This window comes from Protopterus annectens, chromosome 15.part0, assembly GCF_019279795.1.
Source record: "Protopterus annectens isolate FY-2018-M chromosome 15.part0, PAN1.0, whole genome shotgun sequence".
Lineage (NCBI taxonomy): Eukaryota > Metazoa > Chordata > Ceratodontiformes > Protopteridae > Protopterus > Protopterus annectens.
The window spans coordinates 225,601,674-225,625,996 of NC_056749.1; the positions used below are offsets into that span (position 1 = coordinate 225,601,674).

Here is a 24,323-nt window from a genome sequence, read left to right on the forward strand (position 1 = left end):
TTATTTATTTATTTTACATTTGTTAACCGGGTTAGTCTGGCTGAGCTTTTGGCTCATTTTCAGCAGAGACCCGGGGAGAAAAGCTCCTCAGGACTAGAAAACAATTTATTACATTTTAGTAACATAGTAACATCAGCTATAGGATCTTACAAGCAGAGACCTGGAGAGAAAAAAGGCTCCTCAGGCAATTCAGTTATACAGAGTGTTAACAATTGGCAGACAAGTATGTGAGTTGTTACAAACAAGGTTTTAAACCATTAGAAGAAAATGTGAAAAGGTTACAATATTATTTAAGCTGCTTAGAGCAAAATGAGTTAATAGGCAGATGCTTATTTAAAGTGGGTAGGATCTAGTTGTATAGGAGTTTGGAAACGAGAAAGGAAAGTAAGAATGGCTAGTAGGAGATGAACGGGAGGTTAAGTATAGGAGACAGACTAGACAGGTAGGTTGTTTTGAGACTGTAAGAATTAAGAGTGGTTGGAGATAGAGGAAGAGAAGAGGTAGAAGAGGCAGGGGAATAGTGTTAGAGATACATTGAGTGAGGTGGTGAAATAGGTGAAAGGATGGTGGTTTCAGGGTGGTTGGCTACAGTGGCAAGACCACTTTGTTTTTAGGTATTTCCTTGTGGCTAATTTGAAACATTTGCTATGCTATGGAGGGATTTTATTTCCAAGGGGAGTTGGTTCCAGGATGTAGTTGGGTTATAGAGAAGGCAGCCTATTTTGGTTTTGGGTTTGTAGATGTCTAATAATTCTTGATTTGAGCTGTGTAGTGTCCTAGCAGGGGAATATTTGGATATGATAGTGGAGAGGCTGGGGCAGGAGGAGAGTAGATGGAGTGGATGATTGTAGTTGGTATAGTTGGAGCAGCTGAGGGAATTCTAGCCAGTCTAGTTGCTGTAGTGCTAAGCAGTGGTGTGACTTGTAGGTTTGGTTAGCTGCAAATCTGGTGATCGTAGTTTCAAGCTTGGAAATAAGTGTAGAATTTAGGTTTGTGAATATGTGGCAGCTGTACAGGAGTGTTGGGAGTAATAAAGCCTGGGCGAGAGTTATTCGGGCAGTGTTAGTTAAGTATTTCTTGCTACGGAAAAGGTGTCCAAGTTTCTGATGAGTTCTTTTTACCGAGTTAGTAATATGGAGATCAAACTTAAGCTGATCATCTGTTGTAACACCTAGCAATTTAGTACTAGATTCAGCTGAGATAGTGTTGCAGGATAAGATGGTAAATGTACTTTTGAGTATGGTGATGTTTTTGGGAGGAAGTGTAGGAGCTTAGCTTTTTTTTTTTTGCATTAAGTATTAGTTTATTATCACTAAGCCAAGTCTCAATGATGTGAAAGGATGCCTGGCTAGTTGAGTGGAGGTAATTTGGGTTGTCAGCAATGGTTATAACAGTTGAGTCATCAGCATATTGCACAAGAGATGACTGCTGACAAGAGGAGTAGAGCAAGTTGGTAAAAATATTAAAGAAAGTAGTGATCCAGGTATGGACCTTTGTGGGACTCCCATTTTTACAGTGAGAGGGGAGGATAGTGCAGAGAGCTATTTAACTGATTGCTGGTGGGTAGAGAGATAGCTGGAGAACCAGGAGATAGGGGGAGAGAAATGTAAGTTAGTGAGTTTATCTAGGAGGAGCGGGTGAGAGACCGTGTCAAAAGCTTTAGAAAGGTCAAGGAATAGGCATGAGACAAGTTTGTTATTATGAGCTAGGGAGACTGTTGATGAATGGATAATGAGTGCAGTAGTTGTACTATGCTTGGGACGGAAACCATGCTGTGTGGGTGTGAGAAGGTTTTCATGGTGAAGGTAATGCATTACCTGCTTGTGAATGCATTTCTCTAGGATTTTTGAGAGTGGAGAGAGTATGGAAATTGGTCTGAAGATGGAGTTGCCCCCTTTGTGAATGGGTAGAGTAAAGAAATTCTTCCATACAGTGGGGACATAGGATTCAGAAGTTGATTGGTTGCAAGTTTTAAGTTTAGAGAGTAATGACTGTATAGTTGATACTGCTTTTAGAGAGAAGGAGTTAGGAGGGTTTGGAAGAGGTATATAGAGTTTGTGGGGGTGCTAGTGTTGTTTCTGTGGGGGAGATAATTTATTATGGAGGTTATTGGGTTTATAAAATTGTTAAATTTGTTTGCTATGTCTTCAGGTGTTGCACTGGGACATGGGTTAGGAGAGGAAGGGTTTCCTGGATGACAAGTCTGTTTACTAGAGCTCCAGAATTTCTTTGGGTCTGATTTAAGAGTAGAGGTAGGATTGGCATAGAAGTTTATTTTGTCATAATGGATATTTTTTTTTATTTTATTCCTGAGTTCTTTATATTTCTGAAGAGAAGGGGTCCTAATTTTAGTCCACATTTTCCAAATCGTATCCCGGTCTTTCATGAGGGTTCTGGTAGATTTAGTGAGCCAGGGAGCAGTATTAGATTTGATTCTAATTGTGCAAAGGAGAGCGTGGGAGTTAAGAATGTTTAGGAATGTAATGTTGAAGGAGTGGACAGCTTCATCTAATGGAAGAGTGGTGATGTAAGACCAGTTAATTTTGAAGAGTTGGTGAATAAAGGAGTTAGGGCAGAAATGAGAAAGTGAGCGGGTGGTAATAAATTTGTTATGTTTGGTAAGGTGGAGAGTATGTCTGGTAACTGTTATAGGGCAGTGGTTGCTGAGGGCATTTGGAAGAGTTTGGGAGTTATGATAGTTTTGAGGGTGGGAGACTAATATCCAATCAAGAAGGGAGCTAGGTAGGTGAAATGTATTAATGTAGGTTGGGGTTGTGATTAGCTGCTCAAACCCATGTAGGTTTGTACAGGAAGTAGTGTTGGGAGCTTTTATTGTAAGCCAATTAATATTTACATCTCCCAGTATAATTATTTCATTGTGGATGGTGTGTGAGAGGTGAGATAGGATGTTTTCAAGTATGTTAATATTATCACCAGGGGGAATATAGATTGCTGCAACAGTTATGGTGTTGAAACTGTTTAGTTTGAAGTTGGTCAGTAGGAGTTCAGCTGGTGAGAAGGAGGGTAAGTCTTGTGTGGGATTGAGTTGGGAGAGACAATTGGAGTGGAGTATGGAGACTCCTCCTCCTTTTCTTTTAGGTCGATCTAATCTAAGGATATAATAGCCAGGAGGGATGATTTCACTGTCCAGATGGTGTGGTTTTAACCATGTTTCAGTTAGGGTAACTGTCAGGGGTATAGTTAGCTATCCAAGCATGAAGTTCTTTAACTTTATTTACAAGGCTCCTCCTAAATCAAAATTACTTAGAAGTTCTGAATCATAAGGTAGCCATAAACCTGGAAAAATTGAAATTAAAATCTTATGCTGTAAATCCTAAAATATCTACATAAAATAGCAGTAAGATCCAAAAAAATAAACAATCTTATTAATGAGATTATATGTAAAAATGATGGTTCAGTAAAGAGTACATCTAACTTAATGGGCATATTAGTGTTCAAAAACTACTATAAAGATATAAATAACACACCACTTTTGGAGATAAATAATCAAAAATTAAGTATCTCACCTACCTATAAGATACTAACAGAAGACACTGAAGTTTGACTCAGATTTGGAATTACTATGTAAAGATTAATCAATGGAGAACAAATATCTGATGACTCCAATAAACTGGTATTGAAATCTACGTATGGCACCTCTTCTTGATATTGTATACATGGAAATTTATGAATAGGAGTTTCTATAATCCACATAAAATAAATCTTATACTCAAAAACAGTGAAAGTAAATGTTGGAAATGTGATGAATTACTAGAGGCCAACTGGGTTCACATGTTCTTTGAATGTAGAAATATTTTTCAATACTGGAAAGACTTCAGATATTTTGTAAAGGCTTTATGGTCTGATAAATGTCATATTTCTAACTCGCTTATCCTATTCAGTGTTCCTATACCTAATGTAATACCTAAATCTCAGGTCCAGTTACTCTGGTCAATTCTTGCAATATTATCAGAAAGAATTGGCCTGTCCTTTTGGCTGATAGTAAAGTGGGTCAAATACTAGGAGAACATTAGTCTTTTATGTTTAGGAGTAATATATCCATAAGAAGACTTTTGTGTTATGGACCAAGACATTTGGCACCCTCTGTGCCAGGGAAGAAAGGCACATTCCCCTGTCACAGTTGTAAAGCCTGTTCTATCTCTCAAAATCCATATTTCACACAGTCAGTTACTGAGCGCATTTTTTCTCCCAGGTTCATAGCTTCTTGCAGAAGCAATCATTTAGTTTATCTAGCTACCTGCTGCTTCTGCAATAGTTTTCATGTAGGCAAAACCACATGACAACTGAGGGAATGGATACTTGAGCATTTTGGGAGTATATGTAACAAAGTGCTGAAAAATACTTTAGCCAATCATTCCACTTTATGTCCAGGACACAATTCTTTTAATTTTAGGGTTTTACTGCGGTGGTGCTGCGGTAGCGTTGTCGCTTCACAGTAAGACATTGTCCTGTTCGTTTCTCAGCTAAAGCGTCTTGTGTGTTGGAGACATGAATGGGAGTACCTTCGTTGAAGGTAGTACATCAGCGGACCGGAGTTCTGCTGTGTTGACCCCTAACCGGGAAAAGCTGAAAGAGACAACAACAATTGTTGCATCCTGGTGCCAGGAAGGGTGATGTTAATAATTTTGTTGAAATGTGTGAGCTTAAGTGGATCATCTCTTTACAAGCCTATAAACACCCAGTTCTCAATAGTGGAGTCTCCCTTAAGCCTGCCCTGAGATAACTGAGATTAGGTTGTTTAATTGTATTAATTGTTTTATTAGTGACCTGGAATGATTGGTTTATTTTCATCATGACTTGTTTTAAGTCTGTGAAATTTCATCACAGTTTTTATATTGGTTTTTATATTGGTCTGAAGAAGCGGTAACCCCGCGAAAGCACTAACCTTTCTCAATAAATTTAGCTGTATTTTATTTTTGCTGCTCATTATTTTTGCACAATGTTGGTTGACTTTCATTTGTTGTTTTTTTTTTTTTTTACCTTTTACTGTTTGAGAGTCACCTTTGACAGTTGGCTAGCTTGTTTGTTTTTTTTTCAATTCTTGCAGTTGCCAGCAAAGTTATTACTTTGAACTGGAAAAGTAAATAACATTTGATGTTTAAAGAATTTATTAATTTAGCAAAAGTAGTTTGTAAAAAAGAACTGCATGCCATTTAATATAGAACTCGTAACATTACTCATAAAAAAATAGCATAGCAAAAATTGGAAAACCTTTTGAGCAAATACTGTTAACTTCCCATGGCTAAAATGATTGTTTATCATGGATGAATGTAAATATTGTAAATAGTTTTGTTATTGTTTTATTGTATTTGTTATATGTACACTTGTGTATGTTCATAATGAAAACAAAATAAAAATGTTTTTGGAAAAAAAAATATACGTGTAGGTAGTAACAGTTATAACAGTATATTATGTTAATGATAGTAATGGTGATGAGAGGGATGCAGTGAGAAATATTTTGTCACTACACATAATTTATTGAGTTTACAGATAGTGGAGATCTTAAGGTATTGGACCATGTTGCTTTCAGATAGGCAGTTGTGTGCTAAAACTAATAAAGTTCCTTATGTTATAAAAAGGGTAGAAGTATAGCTAACTTTGTAGTACATAATAAATTTATTTTGCCTTTACCTAGTGTAGATACTCATGTAACGTTTAGTGTTAGTACTTATAAGTGTGGTAAATGTTCTAGGTGCCATCTTTTTGTCAACCATTTTTGTAAAATTGTTAATTTTAAGCCTATGTGTAAATCTGACTAATATGGAGGGAATAATTTATGGTTTACAATGCCCCTGTAAACTGTTTTATATTGGTGAAAGTCAGCAAGCTTTTAGGTTTCGGTTTCAAGAACCTGTTAGGGATGTTAAAAACATGCGTTTGGAAAGCCCACTGGCTGTAAAGTTTAAGAATTGTCATGCTAGTGATGCTTCATTGTTAAAGGGTTCTAGTTCAGAACAGGTTAGTTTACAGGTTGGGGAAAAGACATTTGAAACAAATTGTTATATAAAGAGACTATTTATATTTTGAAGTACAATACTTTGGATCCTAAGGGGTTAAATAGAGACTGTAATTGGAAATGTCAATAATTAGATGATTTATTGTTTTATTGGGGATGCCAATTGTTTTATTGGAAGTTATATCGATTTGATGTGTTTTGTTGAATGTTCACTCCTTTGAAGTCTTTTGTGCCAAGGTGCCAGAGTGTTTTACTTATTTAGTGTTGCATTAAATGGTTATTTTATCTGTGGCCATTTTTTTTGTTTTTGTGGTTTAGTGTTTAAACTTTTGTTTGTTTGGAACAGGCTATTGTGGTGATGTGTGGGGCAGTTATGTACCAGTCGCTTTACCCAACTCACCCAGGCTCCACTATCAGCTTTCCAGCTCTCTTTCTTGGTCTCCCTATGGAGCAACCATCTGTGTACCCAGTTCTACCTTCTGCATGAAACAATAAAAAACTTACTAAGGAGTCTGCATGTCAGACCAAGTTTGACGTTGTAACAGCCACTGGTAGGTGACTTGCTGTGACCACTTGTTCCCCAGACCACCTATCTTCCTTTCCCATCCACTTGATGTAGACTTCTCATTCTACCAAAGACTAGGAGAGAGTCACCTCCTCGTGATGGTAGCAATGATTGTGGTGAGTAGGGGAAGAGTGACTTTTGTCTATTTTTGGGAAATGGGGAGGTGAAGGGCATTCACTTGACTGGGATGGGGATGTGGAAGAGTGGGTCGAGTGTGCCTAACAATCTAATCTTGTGCAGGGAGTGCGTGCTTTGTGAGAAACGTCTAGTCTCATGTTTCTATTTCTATGGACAGAGCAGATTTACTAGGATTTGCCAAGTGACTTGTTGCTTTTTCCTTGCCTTTCTATTTTACAGGCAAAAAAAATGGAAAAGGGTTCCTTCTCATTCTGACATATTATTTCAGCTTGAAGAGCAGACCTTACAAGGGGATGAATGTACTTCTAGAGTTTCTTCTCATTCTGAGCATTCTTATTTTGAAGAACATGTAGCATCAGATTTCCCATGATGAGATTTTTTTACTGATAGTTTATCCAAGGCGAAAATATTTGTTTTCAGTGGGAAGAGAGTGAGATTCATATGGCACTGATTTTTTACAGTTTGCAGGTGCCACAGGCTGCACATATTCATCTTGTACTGCTTGCTTTACAGAATGTTTTTCTTATTGCTTCTAGTTTACCTGACTTTCAACCTCCTGCTCTAAAAAGTCTGACTGGTTATAGAAGGTGTCACAGACATACCAGTAGCTGTTTTCTAATCTCAAAACAGACACAGCAGTTATTTTTCTCTCCAAATCTGCTTCTGCACAGCAGGTTACTTTTGCTAATCCTGTTGTTTCTGACAAAGATGGAAAAGCAATGGATAAATCAACAAAGATGTACTCTTCCGGTACATTAGCCTTCATGATTTTAAACTGTCAAATTCATATGTTAAAGTTTTTGCTTGCGTCTTTTCAGAGTATGCAGAAGATGATGGTCAACTTTCTTCCTCCTTATGAGGTAAAGAATTCCTTAAATGCTTCTGTGACAAAGCATGTTTTAAAGAGTTGTTACTTCTAGAAACTTATTTGAGGAAATTTGCTAGACTTAATTGTACAAATCTTCCTGAAGATGTTACATCTGAGACTTTGAATTCTGCTATAAGTAAAGAGACTGTCCCTCATCCTTTTGTAGCTTAATAGTTTAAGTAGTGTGGTGAGAGAGGAAAACTTGATTCAAGGAGTGACTCAGATTTTTCAATCCTCCCTTTTGTTATTGTATAGTAGCATGTATGCCCCCCCCCCCCCCCCCCAGCTCATTTTTCAAGTTTGCAGTTTAGGCATCAAGCTGCCAGTACTCGGGCTTTTAAATATTAGAAATGAAGCAATGAAGCCTAAATAGAATGGAGGGGACTCTAAGTCAAGGACAGTCCCTCTCAATCAACATAACTATCCCAACTGTTCAGTCCCAAACCTCCAGCCACTCTTGCAACCTTTCTGTGTTTCTGAGGCTTTATCTTTCTGTTTGGCATTAGATTTTCAGACAGTTGGGTTTTGAATGTAATCCAGTTGGGGTACACTTGGTGACAGGAATCCCTCCCATTTTTCCATGGGATTGCCTTTTGTTCAGGGAACCAGATTTTTTTCTCTCTTCCTGTCCTGCACAACATGTCTTGGGGAGCCATAGTATCAGCGTGTTTCAATCTCCTAGGCAAAAAGTTATTCAACAATTTTTCTAGTTCCATACCAGAAGGATCCTGGAGGCCAGTGCTGGGTGTTTCTTTTCTAAACCTTTTTGTTAAAATTTTCATAGTTCAAGATATTACTTCATTTTCTTGTACCCTTGATTCTTTCACTAGCATTCATGGTAAAGCAGGACCTAAAGGTCACCTGTCATCACATTCCTATTGCCGAGCAGTTTGCTATATCTGGCTTACATGATCAGATGTTCATCTTATTGATCAGTGCTACAGTAGCCTTCGCTGTATGGGTTATAACCTGCCAAGGATATAAGAGCCAGCTAGTTTCCAAAGCTTCAGGATACCTTCCATGCATCCAAACTGTCTGGCAGCACAGGCTAAGCTGACAAGTTTTGGTGCCAAGCACTTCAGAGATTTACTGCCACTGAAGAGTACACTCATCTGTGGCTTTCAAGGATCAGCTTTTGTGCTGTTCCTTTTCTGGGCAGGTAGGTGCCCTTTGGGGAAAAAAAAATCTTCCATTCAGTATTTTTTGCCTATTAAAATACTTTGAAGCTAGGCATGTGCTGTAACAGACTGCTTCAAGACTGTAACATACGTTTAAACAGCGATCAAAAGGAATATAGTAAAGTTCCTGGGTAAAGGTCCTCTTCAGGTATAACGTGTAAATCTGTATTTCCAAAACAAATGAGGACCATCCACGGCTGGGCATAACAAAGCTTTTATTAATAAAATGAGTAAGCAATTTCATGACCTGCTGGTCGCTTCCTCCAACTCAAACATACATACTCATCCTCAACTTACTTAAATAAAAATCTAACTCAGTTAAAGATACTCACTCATAGTTAACTTAAAGACACAGTAACACTAAAAGGCTCATTAAAAGCATACTAAATAAAATAGTATAACAAGCGTAGTCCATCAATGAGAGAGTGCACGTGCATGTAGCAAAGGTTTACAGGAGACAGCATCATTGATTCCTAGTGCTTTATCTACATTAAAAAATATAATCCACTTCAATTCAGCTCTCTCCGTTCTATTTCTAATATCTCCCCCTCTAATATTCTCTTTAGTAATCTCTAGTACAAAAAAACCTAAACTCATGATGCTTACCATATAACTTTGTATGTTTAGCAAGGGCATTATTTTCTCTATTATTCCTAATGTCCTTTATATGTTCTTTTATACATTCTCTTAGTGTACAATTCATTTCACCTATATAAAAGGATTTACATTCTATGCAGACACTATAGTACACTACATTCTTTGAGGAACAATCAGCATAGAATTTCCATGATAGACTGGTCCCTGAACTTGTATTTAAGAAATCTGGACCTGCATAGATGAAGCTACAAGCGCTGCAATTTCTACAAGGAAATGTACCTTGCTTTTGTGAACTAACTAGAGGTTTACCTAGTTTTAAACCTAGGTTTACCTGCTTTTAAACAGTACGCCATTTTTTTTTTCGGTCAGTTTAAAATTCGTATAAAGTAACTGAAAGCATTTTTTTTTTTGTGGCGAAATTCTGCTTACCTTATTTTGTGGAGATGGCAAAATATTTTGAAGTGCTTTTTACTGTATTTGTCTGTGACTTTTTCAAGACTTAGTTTTTATCAGCATTTTCCGCAGGAAAGAGGCACCATCTTAGGTTTGACTTCAGAACAATCTGTCAGGCCCATGGTCATTCCTTCTTCCAGCCACAAAAAAAAGGTTAAGAAGGCATCTTTTGCAGTCACAGTAGGCTAACAACTCGCCTCAGCCATAGGTGGGTGATTCTGCTGTGGCCTTTAGTTGTACCTCAGACCACTCATCTTTTACTGTAGATCTACACCTACTTTGAACCAGGATTTATCCATGTCCCTCTGTGGCTGTTGGAGACCCGTCATTGGGAAAAAGAAAGCCACTGTTGTCAGTCCTTGGAGAGGGAACAGAGAAAGCTTCCCTGTTTTGTAAGAATGTTGTACCTATCTCTGGGGAGGCAGCTGTTGACATTAATAACAATGTTGGTCCTACTTTTTCTGTCAAAAAGAAACAGAAAACTAAGCATATATCTACTCCTCAAATTTCTTTAGGAGCAGTTTGCTGGATCTGGTTTATCATTTAATGCAGGTTATTAATCCTAATTATACAATAGTTTCTAGTAAAAGAGGGATACTTTTCCTAAAGATATTTTAGATTCTGAATATGGACAAGATAGAGGGTTTTCTCCTCAGATTTCTGATTCAGATTCTGAGGGGAGCTCATTTTCTGACTGCCCTTGTGAGTGTGGAGTACTCTTTCTCTGACACTATTCATAGAATGTGTAGTGCTATCAGTTTGAGAAGGTTGTCTCTCTCTCTCTTCCTCAGAAAATACTATGAGCTGTGTTAGAGAAGGAATTTCCAGAAACCACACCCATTCCTCCAGTTCTGTCAACTTTAAAGGATGCGTGTGTAACTGCCTGCCATTGTCCTGAGAGCCAGCCAGCCAGCTGCCTCTAAAAAAAAAAAAAAAAAAAAAAAAAAAAGGGGCAGGATGTATAAAGTTCTCAGTCTTTTAAGTTTTTATATACTCTTTAGTTAATCCATCTGATGCTAATCAGTTTATTCCAGTCCTATTCTTTCTGATAAGTTTGGGGGGTGTATATTTCTGCAACTTTGATTTTGACAATTTTGAATTGTCAAACTCTCATGTTAAGGTTTGTTCTTTTCTAATTGTGAAAGCACGAGGAATGTTTTTTCTGCAGTTTCTTCTTGTGAGGATAAAGCGACTTTAAATAATTTATTCTATTGTTCAAATCACTACTCATTCTATACGGAGTGAGTGTATATCTCTCTCTATCCTTTTTCCGGGACTATGGCCACTGGTACTGTTTTGAGGAAGTTTGGCTGCATTCCAAGAACCACCCAGATTATAAAAATGAGGTTTTAAATTCTTCTTTGGATATAGATTTGGTTATTGGCCCCTCTGCCGTGGAGGTGATCAAATAGTGTGATGAGAGGTAAGCTGATACAGAGAATCCTTAAGATTTTTCAACCCTCCTTTTCCATGTTTTTGAAGGAATTCTTTAATAACTTCCTCCACATTTGGTATGAAACAAAATAAACAGTGTCAACTAAATGGAGGTAAGTAGACTTTTAGGAAAAAATGGCAGTGGGGTTCCACTAAGATTTCTGGAAACTCCCAAAACCATGTGTGGTCCAATAAGTCAGAATGATTATTTGAGAGACTTTTGTTTCCTCTCTCCTACCCAGGCATCCCCTTTTTTCTTCCAAAAGGACTGAACCTCCACTACTCTTCTTGGCAGCAGATAGTTTAGACAAATGGGTTCTGAAAATCATTCAGTAAGGTTATAGATGGTGGTGGGAAGAAGTTCCCCCTTTCTAGGGGATAATTCCTCATCCGCTAGACCAGAATCTGTCCATCACATGCTTTGCCAGGGATTGGTAGAACCAGTTCCCATGTGGAAAATGAGTTTTATTCAAGGATGTTTCTAGTGCCAAAGAGAGAAAAATTCTTGGAGACAAATTCTATATCTTTCTTTCCTGAAACGGTTTGTGATAGTGCCAGAATTCAAAATGGCACTTCACAACCTGTTACCTATTCTTCCTCTTTCAAGTTTACTTGTAACATTTGGTTTAAAAGATGCTTATCTCATTCTTATTCATCCAGTCTTCAGGTGGTTAAGGTTCTGTGTTTGAATCACATTATCAGGTTTTTGCCTTACCATTTAGACCATTCACTGTACCAAAACTGAACAATATCTGGCTTCAGTTATAGCTCATTATAGGCTGTCCACATTTTTCCATAGTTAGATTACTTGCTTATCCTTGCAGGGTCTTTTTCAAAGTATCCTGAATCTTTCTCTTATGTTATATTTCTTACTTAAGCTGGGATTCCAGGAGAGCATTTAAAAGTCTTTCTTGACTCCTTCTCACAGGATTGTGTTTGTTGGGATCTTAGCAAGATGTCCTCCACAGGAAAAAGAGCTATATCTAGATCTGTGTGTGTGTGTTATGCTAAGGTGTGAACATGTATTTTTTTTCTTTTCCTGGCAATGGTACTGTAAGGGCTTAGCTTCCCTCTCTCAATTGGTGTGAAAGCTGTGAAGGGCTTGATACCCAAACCAGTGTTTTTTTGAGCTGACTAATGGTTTTAGAATGTGTAAGGTAGCCAGAAGTTTCAGAAACTGACCATTGGTATAATCCATATAGTTTAGGCTACTACAGCAGTGATAATTCAAACTTCTGCTGTTATGGTAAGTTTACTTTACTTACACAGCTATACTTTATTTCATCACCAAGTATTCTCTTTAAATGGGCATTTTCTAGCAGAACCACTGCATTTAACATGTGTTTATATGAAGACTTTTACTCATTGCTTTTCAAATATACAAATAAGCCTGAAGATTGTGTTCAATGTTGCTTCAACATTCAGTTTCTGTCTTATGTTGGATAGTCATTGGTGTGCAGTGGCTGTTTGCGTCTTATTTTCACATAAAATATTGTAATGTCGATATATTTGGAATGTAGAAAACATTTGGTTTCATCTTCTGGAATACATAAAGCAAATGTAAGGTCACAGAACAAGCACTCATAGGTTCATCGATTCATAGGTGTGTACTAGGCTGATGGCACTTGGGCCTTTATAAGCCTAGTCCATAGAAGTGCCCTGGCATTGCGCTGCCTTTCGTTAGTTCTCAGTGCCTCTATCAAGTAAAGCCACTGGAGTGATCCCCGGAGTGAACTTTCTATTTCCCATCCATTCATCAAGCTTTCGATTGAAGAGGGCTAGTGAGGTACTCTGCTTGACATGTATATGAAGTCTATTCCAGAGCATGGGCAGTCTCTGGGGTATGAACCTGTCCCTCCAGCATGTTCTGTTGATTGTGGTAATGAGATTGAGGTCTTTGGAATGTGTGGTGTGGAGGGATTGGGATTTCTTTAGATGTAGCATTTCTAACAGAACTGGAGCTTTGTAAGCCAAGCAGAGGTCGCCTCTTAATAGACGATATGAGACAGATAATAGAGTTTTTTGAGTCTGTCCATGTAGGACATGTGTTTAAGGTCTAGGATCCTCTTTGTGAGGTACATTTGTGGCCTCTCCAGCTGCTGTAGGTGTCTAGTGAGGTACATGTCAAATGGGGCATTATATTATTGGTCTAACGAGGGAAGAGTAGAGAGAAATTATGACCTCTCTCTTCCTGGATGCAAAACCTTTGGTAATGAGATGTGCCACATCGGACTTTCTGACCACAGTGGCAATGTGGTGGTCAAATGAGAGGTTGCTGTCAACCTGTGTCCCAGATCTTTTATAACACCTTCAGTGGGCTCCCATTGATGTGGTAATTAGTGGGAATGGACACATTTTTTGGCATTAAGCTTAAGGCCATGGTTTTGACACCAGTCATTGGTTTCAGTGAGGCCTTTCTATAGGATGTCTGCATCACTTAGGGAGTTAATAATTGCTCCCAACTTGCAATCATCTGTGAATTTGGTCAGACAGAGTCCCTCCGTGTTGGCCAGGACTTCTGAGAAGTAGATGCCAAACAGGAGAGGATCTAGGACCAATCCCTATGGGACTCCACTCATGACTGGTTGACAGTCTGACTTGAAGTCTGCTACTTTCACCCTGTGTGTTCTATCTGTGAGCCAATTTGCAACCCACCTAATGATGTAGGGGTTGATGCCTAGTTTGTTGGTATTATCAATAATTCCTGTGGGAGGAATGGTATCAAAGGCCTTGGCCAGATCAAGGTAGGCTGTATGAACTGCCTTACCTTCATCCACTGCTCTGGTGACTTGACTCAAAGAAGTCAACCAGGTTGAGCAGGCATGAGCTACCTTTCACAAAACCAAATTGCATGGGATCTAGAGTTTGAAATTCCCTATATCCTTGTTAATTAGGTCTATGATGATGCGCTCCATAGTCTTGCATATCAGGCTCATCAGACTAATGGGGCAATCATTTCCAGGGTCTGTAGTAGCTCCTCCTTTGTGGAGAAGGATGACTGTAGCAGTGCACCATTTGGTAGGGACAAAGCCTGAGGTGAGGCTGTGAGTGAACAGAGCACACAGATATGGTGCCAGTTCACTTTGTAATTCATGTAGAACACAGCCAGGGATATTGCCTTGTCCCACAGAAGCTGTATTATTGGCCTTAGACAATGCAACTTTAACCTGTGCTGCAGTAATACAGGGTTCCGGTATTGAGATTGGTCCTTAATGGGGGAGAGAGGGGTAAAGTTGGCACTAAGTCTGTCAGCCAGTATGTTGTCAATATCTGTTGGCTCAGTATAGGAGGTACCATTGTGCAGTAACTGGGAGCAAATCTGGATATTGCCATGGAGATTCTTGATATAACTAAATAAGGCTTTGTGGTTATTTTTAATGTCTGACAATTCTACCTGACAGTTAATGAATATTTAATGAATAATGACATTATTAGTTCAATATTATTTGAGTTGGGGTGCTCATTTTATGACTTAACTTTTTTTTTTTCCTTCTGTTTACCACTGTCTGCTTACTTCCAATCAAGCCGCTTAAATTATCACACTGTTCTGCACGATGATGCCATCAGCTAACTCTATGGAAGTTGTGTGCAGTATGTTTGCTAAAATACTGTTTTTATTTCTTTATTTTACTTTATTTACTTTTTTTGTTGAAAGAGAAGTCCAAAACTGGCTAGCCTTTGCTATCCATCAAGCTTTCTGTCTTCTGGATTTGTCAGCAAGTTGGAACCTAGGGTTTTCTTACCCACACTTATAGATAAAGTTCAAAGTTATGTGAGTAAAGAAAGCCTAAGTGCTGTATTTTATAAATATTGCACTCATTTAAAATATATTGTTTGAATATGCATGTGCTTGCTGTGCTGAGAATTAATAACATTTTAGAGCATTTGTGTTGACAGCCGAAAGTCCATAGTATCTATATGCATGTAATAATTCTGCATCCAGGAAGATCTGTAAAAACACAAACTACTACAAGAAAGAAAAAACGGCTTCAGAAAGCAAACAGCTAGTTGTAAAGTGCATAAAGTGCTTTTCGTTTAATGAAAATAAACTTCTTCAGATGCATAGTTACAAGATACAGTTTTTACTTCAATAAAATACCAGGAAGTGCTTAAGCCAATCAGCTCACATGCTGTGATGACATTGGCTATCAAAATGAACCCTTCCTGTTCAGTACACTATGCAATATTACCATTTAAAACCAAGGTAATAATGATATTCATAAACAAGAACGAGTGAAGCTATGATTTAAGAGGAATCTATGAAATAGAAAACATATCAGTAGATGCTACATCAAGTAAAAAATATATATAATGTACAAAATAATATAGATACCTATGGGAAATTGCTTTTAAGAGTGAATTTAAATTACCCTACCGTGCTTCAAAATCTGTACATAAAAATGTATATAAAAATATATATGTATGGAAATACTTCATCTCATCAAGTACAAGCAACATTAAACCACTAGTGAATAGTATATAATAAATATAAGCATGTACATTGTTGAAATTGCATACTAAATCATATTTTAAGAAAACAGTTCATATTACTTCATTGCTAGACCGCCTAGCCCAGATAATTGACTTAAAATTAAGAAAGTCTATGTAAATGTTTAGACATCATTACAGTACCTAGAAATAGAATAAGAAAAATTATTTGATATTTATACATGATTTTAAATAACGATACATGACAATAATGAAATTGATTCTGTATCTATCGTGCATACTGTGCCATTCACTGATTCAAGAGTGTGGCATTCACTATGTAGTAATGCACAGTGTTATATGACCATTAGGAAGAATGAAAACTAATATACCCAATATTACATTCACTGAAATTAATTATTACTGAAAATGAACATTGTCAGCAATATCAATTTGTGAAATTAATATTGTGCAACTAAAAGGGACATTGTCATCTAGTTAAACTTTTCAATTTAAGTAGACATGTAATGGAACACATGTCATTGATCCCTGGGAAGTAATGTGCATTGAGGTGAATTTGCTATAAAGTTCAAGTCTCCGGGAGATGGGACCACCCCGGATGTCATGTTTGACATGATCAATAATCTTGAACTTACATTTGTGGTTTGGAAATGTTGTAATATGCTTAGTGAGTGTGTTCTCCATTTTCTTTTTGTTAATGGCGTATTGATGTTCATACACCCGTGTTCTGAGCTTGCGCTCTGTCTTACCTATATAAAATACTGGGCAAGACAGGCACTTCTCGAAATGTACTACAAAGTTTGTATCGCAGTTATATCTGTCTTTTTAATCTAAAGACACGGTCATTCACCTCAAATGTATTTCTCACTTCTATGAACTTACAAAAATTGCAGGATTCACACTTGAACATCCCTGGGCACTTCACCGACTGTTGTCTATTGGATTCCAAGAGGATCTTAATATTATACCCTCTTCTATAAATGATTTTGGGTGAGGTACCTAATTTACTAAATAAAATTGGATCCCATCTAAGCCATTCCCAGTTTTTCCGACCCAATTCCTGTACATAACTTCCACATTGTAAGTGGTAACTAGGCCAAGGGTGAAATCAACTTGTGTAACTGGATTATCCATGTTGAATTCCAACCCAAATGTTTAATTTGGTGTTAATGTAGAGTCTACGCCTAAACCTAAAATCGGGGGTGTAAAAGCCTGACCTCCTCTTACTCTGCACCTCCTCTGTAAGTGAATCTTTTAGATCACTGGGGTAAGCATGGGCTCGAAACATGTTCTTTAATAACTTATATTCCATCTCAAAATCTCTATCCAAAGTGATAATTCTAGCCGCCCTTACCAGTTGGCCCTTTACGACCAAACGTTTTTGATGGTAAGGGTGGCAGCTGGAATAGTGGAGAAATGAGTTGGAGTAGGTACTTTTCCTGAAAATTCTGGAAATGTATCGATTACTCCCTCTATCTTTCCTTAGATTAATATCCAAGTAAGTTATTTCTTCACTATCAAAGGTATGAGTGAATTTCAGGAAGGATGTGGTTTGACGAAGTAGTCCACTAAGCTATTGGTATCTTCTAAATCCCCTTTTAGCATGGTAAAACGTACAGATGCAGACGTACATCCAGGAAGATCACAGATCAACTGTTGGGTGTATATTGTTCATTAACAGTAAGACCTATGCATTTTCCATTCTAGATCCTGTCCTTTCAGCAGAGGTATCCGATAAGTTAAAACGAGGACAGACGTTTATTAAAGGAACCTTCTTTAAAAGTATGAGATTGCTAGGTGTACTCAGGGTAATTTTATTTACCTTTTAGAATGTTAACTGTTTGTGATACTGCTTGAATATTTTTGATGGAACTAGCAAAGTTGATGATATAGAGTTTTTGTAAATATGAATGTGGGGTGAGTCATTGTGTGGAGGTACACAGACATTGTTTTCAGTCTGTTAACCAGATGATACAGATGTGCATAAAGCATATATGTCACTTGATTTAGAGGATATGATCGAAATTAGACCTATTGCATGCTGGATATTGAATGAAAGCGGCATATAATAGCTTTGTATTTTTATATATATTTATTCACTGTTGAAAGTGATGTCATCTCATAATTTTGAACAGCACTGGTACATGCATGTCTTGAAAATATTCAAATAATTTACAGTGGATACAAGTCTGGACAGAAGCTGGAGAAAAGGACAAAAGTATCATAGAAAATGTTTTGAATGATTTATTTGGCTTTATCAAACTGGAATAAATATTGCATGGTGAATGATAAAAAAAAAAATGTGATAAATAGGAGTACTGCGTAAGGACTGGTTTGCTACTGTTGCACTTTTAACTGGATTTCTGTTTGTGTATACCTGCCTGTCTGCCTACCTTCCTATCCATCTTCTTGTGTATGTGAAGATTAACAACCCTCCCCTTCCCTGCTTCCTCCTAGTCCAGCGAAGCAAGAGTTAATTTTGTGGTCCAGAGACAGCTTAATGTGTCAGCATCAGAAATGATTGACGAAGCAGGATTTTCCAGTAGTGGCAGTAGCAATGGTGGTAGTCCTGCCCTTCACCGTAGGAGACTTGAACAGCCATTTTACCAACGGAAGATAACATACCAGAAGGTAAGCATTGCAAGTTGCCAGCATTAATTATTTTCAGAGTTGCCAAGTAGAAGAAAGCATCTCTTTGAATTTAAGAACTTTTGATGGTAGGAAAATTTGCTACTTTAGCAGATACTGATGCATAAAAGGTATGACATGTAACTGTTTGTGGGTCAGTTTATTTTCCACAGGTTTTTTGTGTACACTCTTAACACTACTAAATTTCTGCTTTAGGACTTGCTATTAAGTGGTTCTTTCCACTTCGAGCCACTTGAGATTATTTGCCTGTTACTTCACAGCATGACATGTATCAGCTGAGATGCCACATTCTGTTGTCACATTAACAATTATGTCCCAATTACTAAATTATATTATCAAGTAGGGAATCTGCTCAACAGAATTATGAGCATATTAAAAATGTAATTCTACAGAAGAGTACACCGTGACATGGACACAGTTATTGAAACCTGACTTTTCTGGTTCTACTCATTTGTTGAGCACTGCCAGTGATCATGATTCTTGATTACCAAACAGTGTTATGCCACATTCTTATGCCCAAATGGAGATTGTGCTGGCATGTTGGAAGGGAAACTGTTCCTGTTACTGTTTCCCTAGTAATTATACAATTTTAAAGCTAGTTTGTATGTGTCTGCCTGCCTGTCTTTGTGTATGTACATATATCTGTGTGTGTGTGTATGTATATATATATATATATATATATATATATATATATATATATATATATATATATATATATATATACACACACACACACAGATATATGTACATACACAAAGGCAGGCAGACACACACACCTACACCCAATACACATATATAAATAATATATGCATACATCATGCATGCACACATGTATAGATTTATATAATATGCACATGCATGCATATAGAAAATGGAGCTTATAGCAGGGAGTTGGCCATCTGTGGCAACATGTTTTTGTGTTTATCCTTATTTTGGGTGCATGGTAACTTAAAATGCATATATTATGTGGAGGGTTGGTATTCCGTTGTAGATCAGGTGCCAGAATTTTCAATATTTATGCTTATTTGGTTGGCTGGTTACAATGTGTAGGGTTGGTGTCTGTGTTCCCCATTTTTAGTAGTTTACCCAGTTTGATCATGAGCCTAATGTGCATTGTTGGAAAGTTCACTTGTTTGATAACTGACTAAAGTGAGCCTTCATAATATTACTTCAGTCATGAGATCACCAGGTTGGATCTTCACTGGTGCTGACTTTATTGCATGGGGAAAGTTTACAATGGGAAAAATTGCCCCAGTTATCAGTACATCGGCCTGTACGCTGTAGAGGAGGGCTACTGTCAAGCACTAACCTATATCACCTCACAAAATTTGGATTTCGAGGAGGATCTCTTGCATGTTCTTGGGCTGTTGTGTAAGGGAAGGGAAGTTTTTTTAAAAATGATTTTGTACAAGAGTGATAGGAGTTGCTTAAGTCATATGTTTTATTCATTTATTACTAATATTGCAGTCTATTTTAACAGGAGCATATGCAGTTTTAAGTGGGAAGCTTGTGTTAAGTATTATTTGGCACATGACATAGATTTTAATACTTGTATGGTAACATGTTAATTAGTTCTGATGAAGTCCTATCTAGTCTTCTTAGATGGGCATGTAAATCAAGGAATAGCCTTTCCCTCCAGTCAGACTGAGAGCTTGTCTAGACCAATCATTCTACAGAGTCAGTCAAGCTAACATACTATGGCAACAGCTGTCTTCCTCCACACCTCATTTTCTGAAGCATTTAAACAAGTCAACTAAATCTAATGTCATTCAGTATAAAGTATCTGATGAAGTCTGCTGGATGAAAATGCTCATAAGGAAACTAAATAAACCGGACAGCATTAAGGAGTAATCAGATTGTCCTGCATTTTTATTTTTATCTTTTAAATAGAGTTTTTGTAGGAAAAGTCAGTTTACCAGAGTTGTGCTGCACACTGATCAAGAATTTGACAGTACATACCAGTATAATTGGCTTTTCCTTCAGTTTCACTTGTTGGTCCCAGGGGAGCACAATCACATTCACTGGGTTTGGAAAATCCACACACTGGCAACTGTTTTGTATTATGTTTTCTTTCTTTGCAACCACTGGTATTTCAGTCCAGCATTACTTAAATCACTCCGTTACTGGCTTCCCTTAAACCTTAGTCCTCCTGCTGAACATTATTCTGCAGGTATTGTTATTACAAGTTTCATTTATTTCAGTGTAGATTGAGCTTTCCTTTTTCTAGCAAGCCCTCTTCCATTTCTTTTTATCTCTGTTATAATATTCAGTACTTGAAATACAGTAAGTTTAGATTTTGATTTCCATTTTCTCGTAATTTTTTTTTTGGCAGCCAACAGAATTAAACTTAATTTGGCAGTACTATGTCTAGGCAGTTTAGATTGTGTGTGGAAGCTCAAAAGAATCATTTCCTTAATTACATGGATTTACTTCCCCAATATTTCTGGCAGAGTACTCTGTAGGGAATTTTTAAAATCTGCCAACTCATTTCATTCCTGAAGACATGTTCCCATTTATATCTTTTTTCCTCATCAGACCTCCAACATTTGCTGTCCACCTGAGGAGAAATTCTTTGAAGTTGGGTATAAAAAAATACTTGTACAAACACAAGTGACACCCTAAACCTTCTGGTCTCTGTTGCATACATGGCAGCCATAAATATGTCCTCCAGTTTTTCCTTTGTAAATTGCTTTGCAAATCTGTCTTACCAGTCTTTTCGAACCTTCTCAGATTCCTAGAGTTATATCGTGCAATAATGGTCTTGATTGCTAATATTTTATTATGTGCTGCTTGTTTCTTATAGACGAGGATCAGTGGGATGCTTATCATGTTACATATGAAGTTTTTTAATCAGAACTTCATTAGTAATTTTTTTAACATCTTTATTGAATTGTTACTTGTGACATTAACAAATTTACATTTATAAAAAAAGTAGTCAGACTGTAGTAAGTTCACATTTACAAACATTATACTTGACATATATTACTATATATCACAGAACTTATGCAACATTAAATAATTCAATTTCTGTTCCTTATTTTAAACATCTTTATTAAATCATCACTTAAAACATAGGCAGTTATACATTTATGTAAATTAAAACAAACCACACTGACACAATCCTAGTTGCAAGCATTTTACATCACAAACCATACTGACACACTCCCGGTTGCAAACATTATACATCACTTATCTGCCCAATCATTTTCAGTCAAACATTACATAGCTCACTAATGTCCTGCCTTTTGTAAACCTTATTCCTACCCTGTATGTATTGTTCCCACAGTTTCCATTTTTTCGTATGTAGTTTGCTCCTGTCCTTTTCTAAAGATCTCAATTCCATTTTTTATCTCTGTTACTATGTTCACTACTTCTAGTATAGTTGGTTTAGATTTTGATTTCATTTTTGTAGTAGTTGCTTTTTTTGGCAGCAACCATAATTAGATACAGCAAGGCCTTACCATGTCTAGGTAATTCTGATTCTGTATCATAGGTCAGAAGAATCATCTTCCGCATCACACCAATCCACTCACCCAGCATCAATGACAGTTCATCCCTCAGGGAATCCTTAAATCCGCCAACTCATTGCACTTCCAGAAAATATGATGTTCATCATGTTTTACTGTTGCAGTCATTACAGTTGGGTTATCCTGCTGGCAGGCTACCCGCAGTCAGCCTGAATTCCAAAGTCTAGGTCTGGCGTCTGTTGCTGTCGCCTCTTCCCTGACGTCAGTGCGCCAGGGGTATAAAAGATGCAGCTGACGCCATTTTCTTCAGTCTTTCTTGCGCGGTGCCTGAAGTAAAAGCAGTTCGCAAGTGCCGTTTGACCGACTCCTGAGATTTTCGTGTTCGAATTCGAAGTTTTCATCAAAAGCTAAGTACCCCGTTGGGGAAACTTTTTTCTTGCTCCAGACCGATGTCAGAAAAAGTTAATTGTATTTCTTGTGGGAAGCAAATACCTCATAAGAACTTTCATTCCTACTGTATTCCTTGCCTAGGCCCTGACCACGATATTGCTAATTGTCGGTTCTGAGCTAGATTTAACCAACGCACTATTAAGCGTCAGTATGATTTTGCATTTCACTATTTTGGCAGAAGATTTAATTATGCAATGTCATCAGATAGCCACCTGACTACCGCAATTCACAAGAAACGCAAAGAAAAAGAAAAGGACAAGCATCCGAAGTCCAAAATTGACTAGGCTTCTTCTAAGCCAGTCGCCGGTTCTCAGTGAGGTGCTTTTGCAGCCCCTGACGCCCACTATTTTAGAGCTGCAGGCCACTACTGACTCCCACATGGCGCCGACTAGGCTGCTGGCTACTCAAGGTATTGGTACCTCGGAAACTATTCCCTCATATGGGTCCGGAGCCGCTGAGCAGGCATCGGCTTCTGAGGGTGTTTTCAGGCCTACACAATTGTATGTAAAAACGACTTCAGCTTCAAAGGCAAAGACTAAAGCACCTTTAAAGACAAAGAAACAAGTACAACAGCCACATGGACAGGCCTCCATGCCTAAAAACGATGCTCAAAATGGCCGAAGACCTAATTACTTTGATCAGGGGTTCCCATCCCCCTTCTGATAAGAGGCCTAGGCAAGAGACAGAATATGAATCTTCAGATCAGGTTTCCATTTCATCTGATTCCTCTTCTGATCAGGAATACTCTCTTCCTCCCTATGAGGATTCTTATGCTGAAGAATCTATTCCTTCAGCCTCTCCTCCTGAGGATTATTCTTTTGGGGAAACTTTGCATACCATGAGGGAGCATTTCCACTGGGAGAGCCAAGATTATTCAGAATCTAAGAGGAGGCTCAGAGACTTCCTTTTACTACCTCAACACAGGCCCCTTGCAATTCCTCCTGTGTTAGACATTGTAAATTATGTTTTTTCAGAGTCCAGTCTAACTCCAGACTCCTTGCCCTCCAGCTCCTGTTAAGCCAGACAGATATTACAGGGTTCCTGATTCACATACATTTCTTTTTAAAAACCCTGCTGCTGACCCAGAAACTATCTCTCAGGCTCCCAAAGGGGTCAAGGCTTCCACTGCAAAAAACCTGCCCCCTCTGACAGGGATTCTAGGGCACTGGACAGATGGGGAAAAAGATTTACACTTCTGCGACCTTGGCTATAAGGGCTTTAAATTGTCAATTTCATATGCTTAAATATCAGCAATATATTCTGTCACTGCTTAAGCAGAAAATGGTGATAAATTCTGAATGTGCAGGATTTATTGCATGCAGTTGAACAAGTAGGAAAGCATACTTTGCAATGTGGTTTTGATTCTCTAGAGGCCTCCTGCAGGGCCGCTGTTACGGGTTCTGTCATCAGGAGGCATGCTTGGTTAAAGGAAAAGAGTTTGCCTGATCATGTTAAAGCAAAATTGTTAGATGCTCCATTACAGCATGATACCTTGTTTGGTGTTAAGGCAGAGGAGGTGTTGAAGAAAATAGAGGACAAAGCAAAATCTATGCAAATAGTCAAGGATTTCTTACAGGTACAGTCTCCAAGGTTTAGCAGACACTGGCCTACAAAAAAATTGGTCCTTTCCAGTGTCAGACAGGCCACAAAGGGGCAGATACAGACGCTCTAGAGCAGATCCCAGCCCCAAGGCATATACAGGTCTAAACAATGGAGTGCTTCTACCTCCAAAAGCGGAGAAGACAAATCACAGCCATACAGAAAATAGTCCCAATGACTTCACCCTGCCTGCTCCAAGCACTTCCCTTCTGGAAGCACCATTAGGGGGGAAAGTAGCACTTTTTCATCAAAACTGGCACATAATAACAAAGGACAAACGGGTCTTGAACATAGTGCCACAAGGCTACAAGTTTCACTTTCATACCCTGCCAAGGGCACACGGTTTGCCAGACCTGCCAAAAAATTAATGGGCAGAGGCACAAAAGCCAGTTTCATCCCTCATGGATATGAGGGCCATTCAGCAAGTACCAGAGCAAGAGCAGGGACAAGGATTTTACTCAAGACTGTTCTTGGTTCCCAGAAAGGACAAAGCCTCGAG

General features: G+C 38.0%; 1 protein-coding gene across 3 annotated transcripts in view; it reads left to right on the forward strand.

Annotated features, from left to right (window-relative positions):
- Positions 1-24,323, forward strand: part of LOC122790153 (ligand of Numb protein X 2-like) — a 702,162-nt gene that overhangs the window by 398,023 nt on the left and 279,816 nt on the right. For all 3 annotated transcript variants that reach the window (XM_044057741.1, XM_044057740.1, XM_044057742.1), the window contains exon 6: positions 18,117-18,290. In XM_044057741.1, the coding sequence (XP_043913676.1) occupies positions 18,117-18,290 (174 nt within the window). The remainder of the gene's footprint in view (positions 1-18,116; positions 18,291-24,323) is intronic.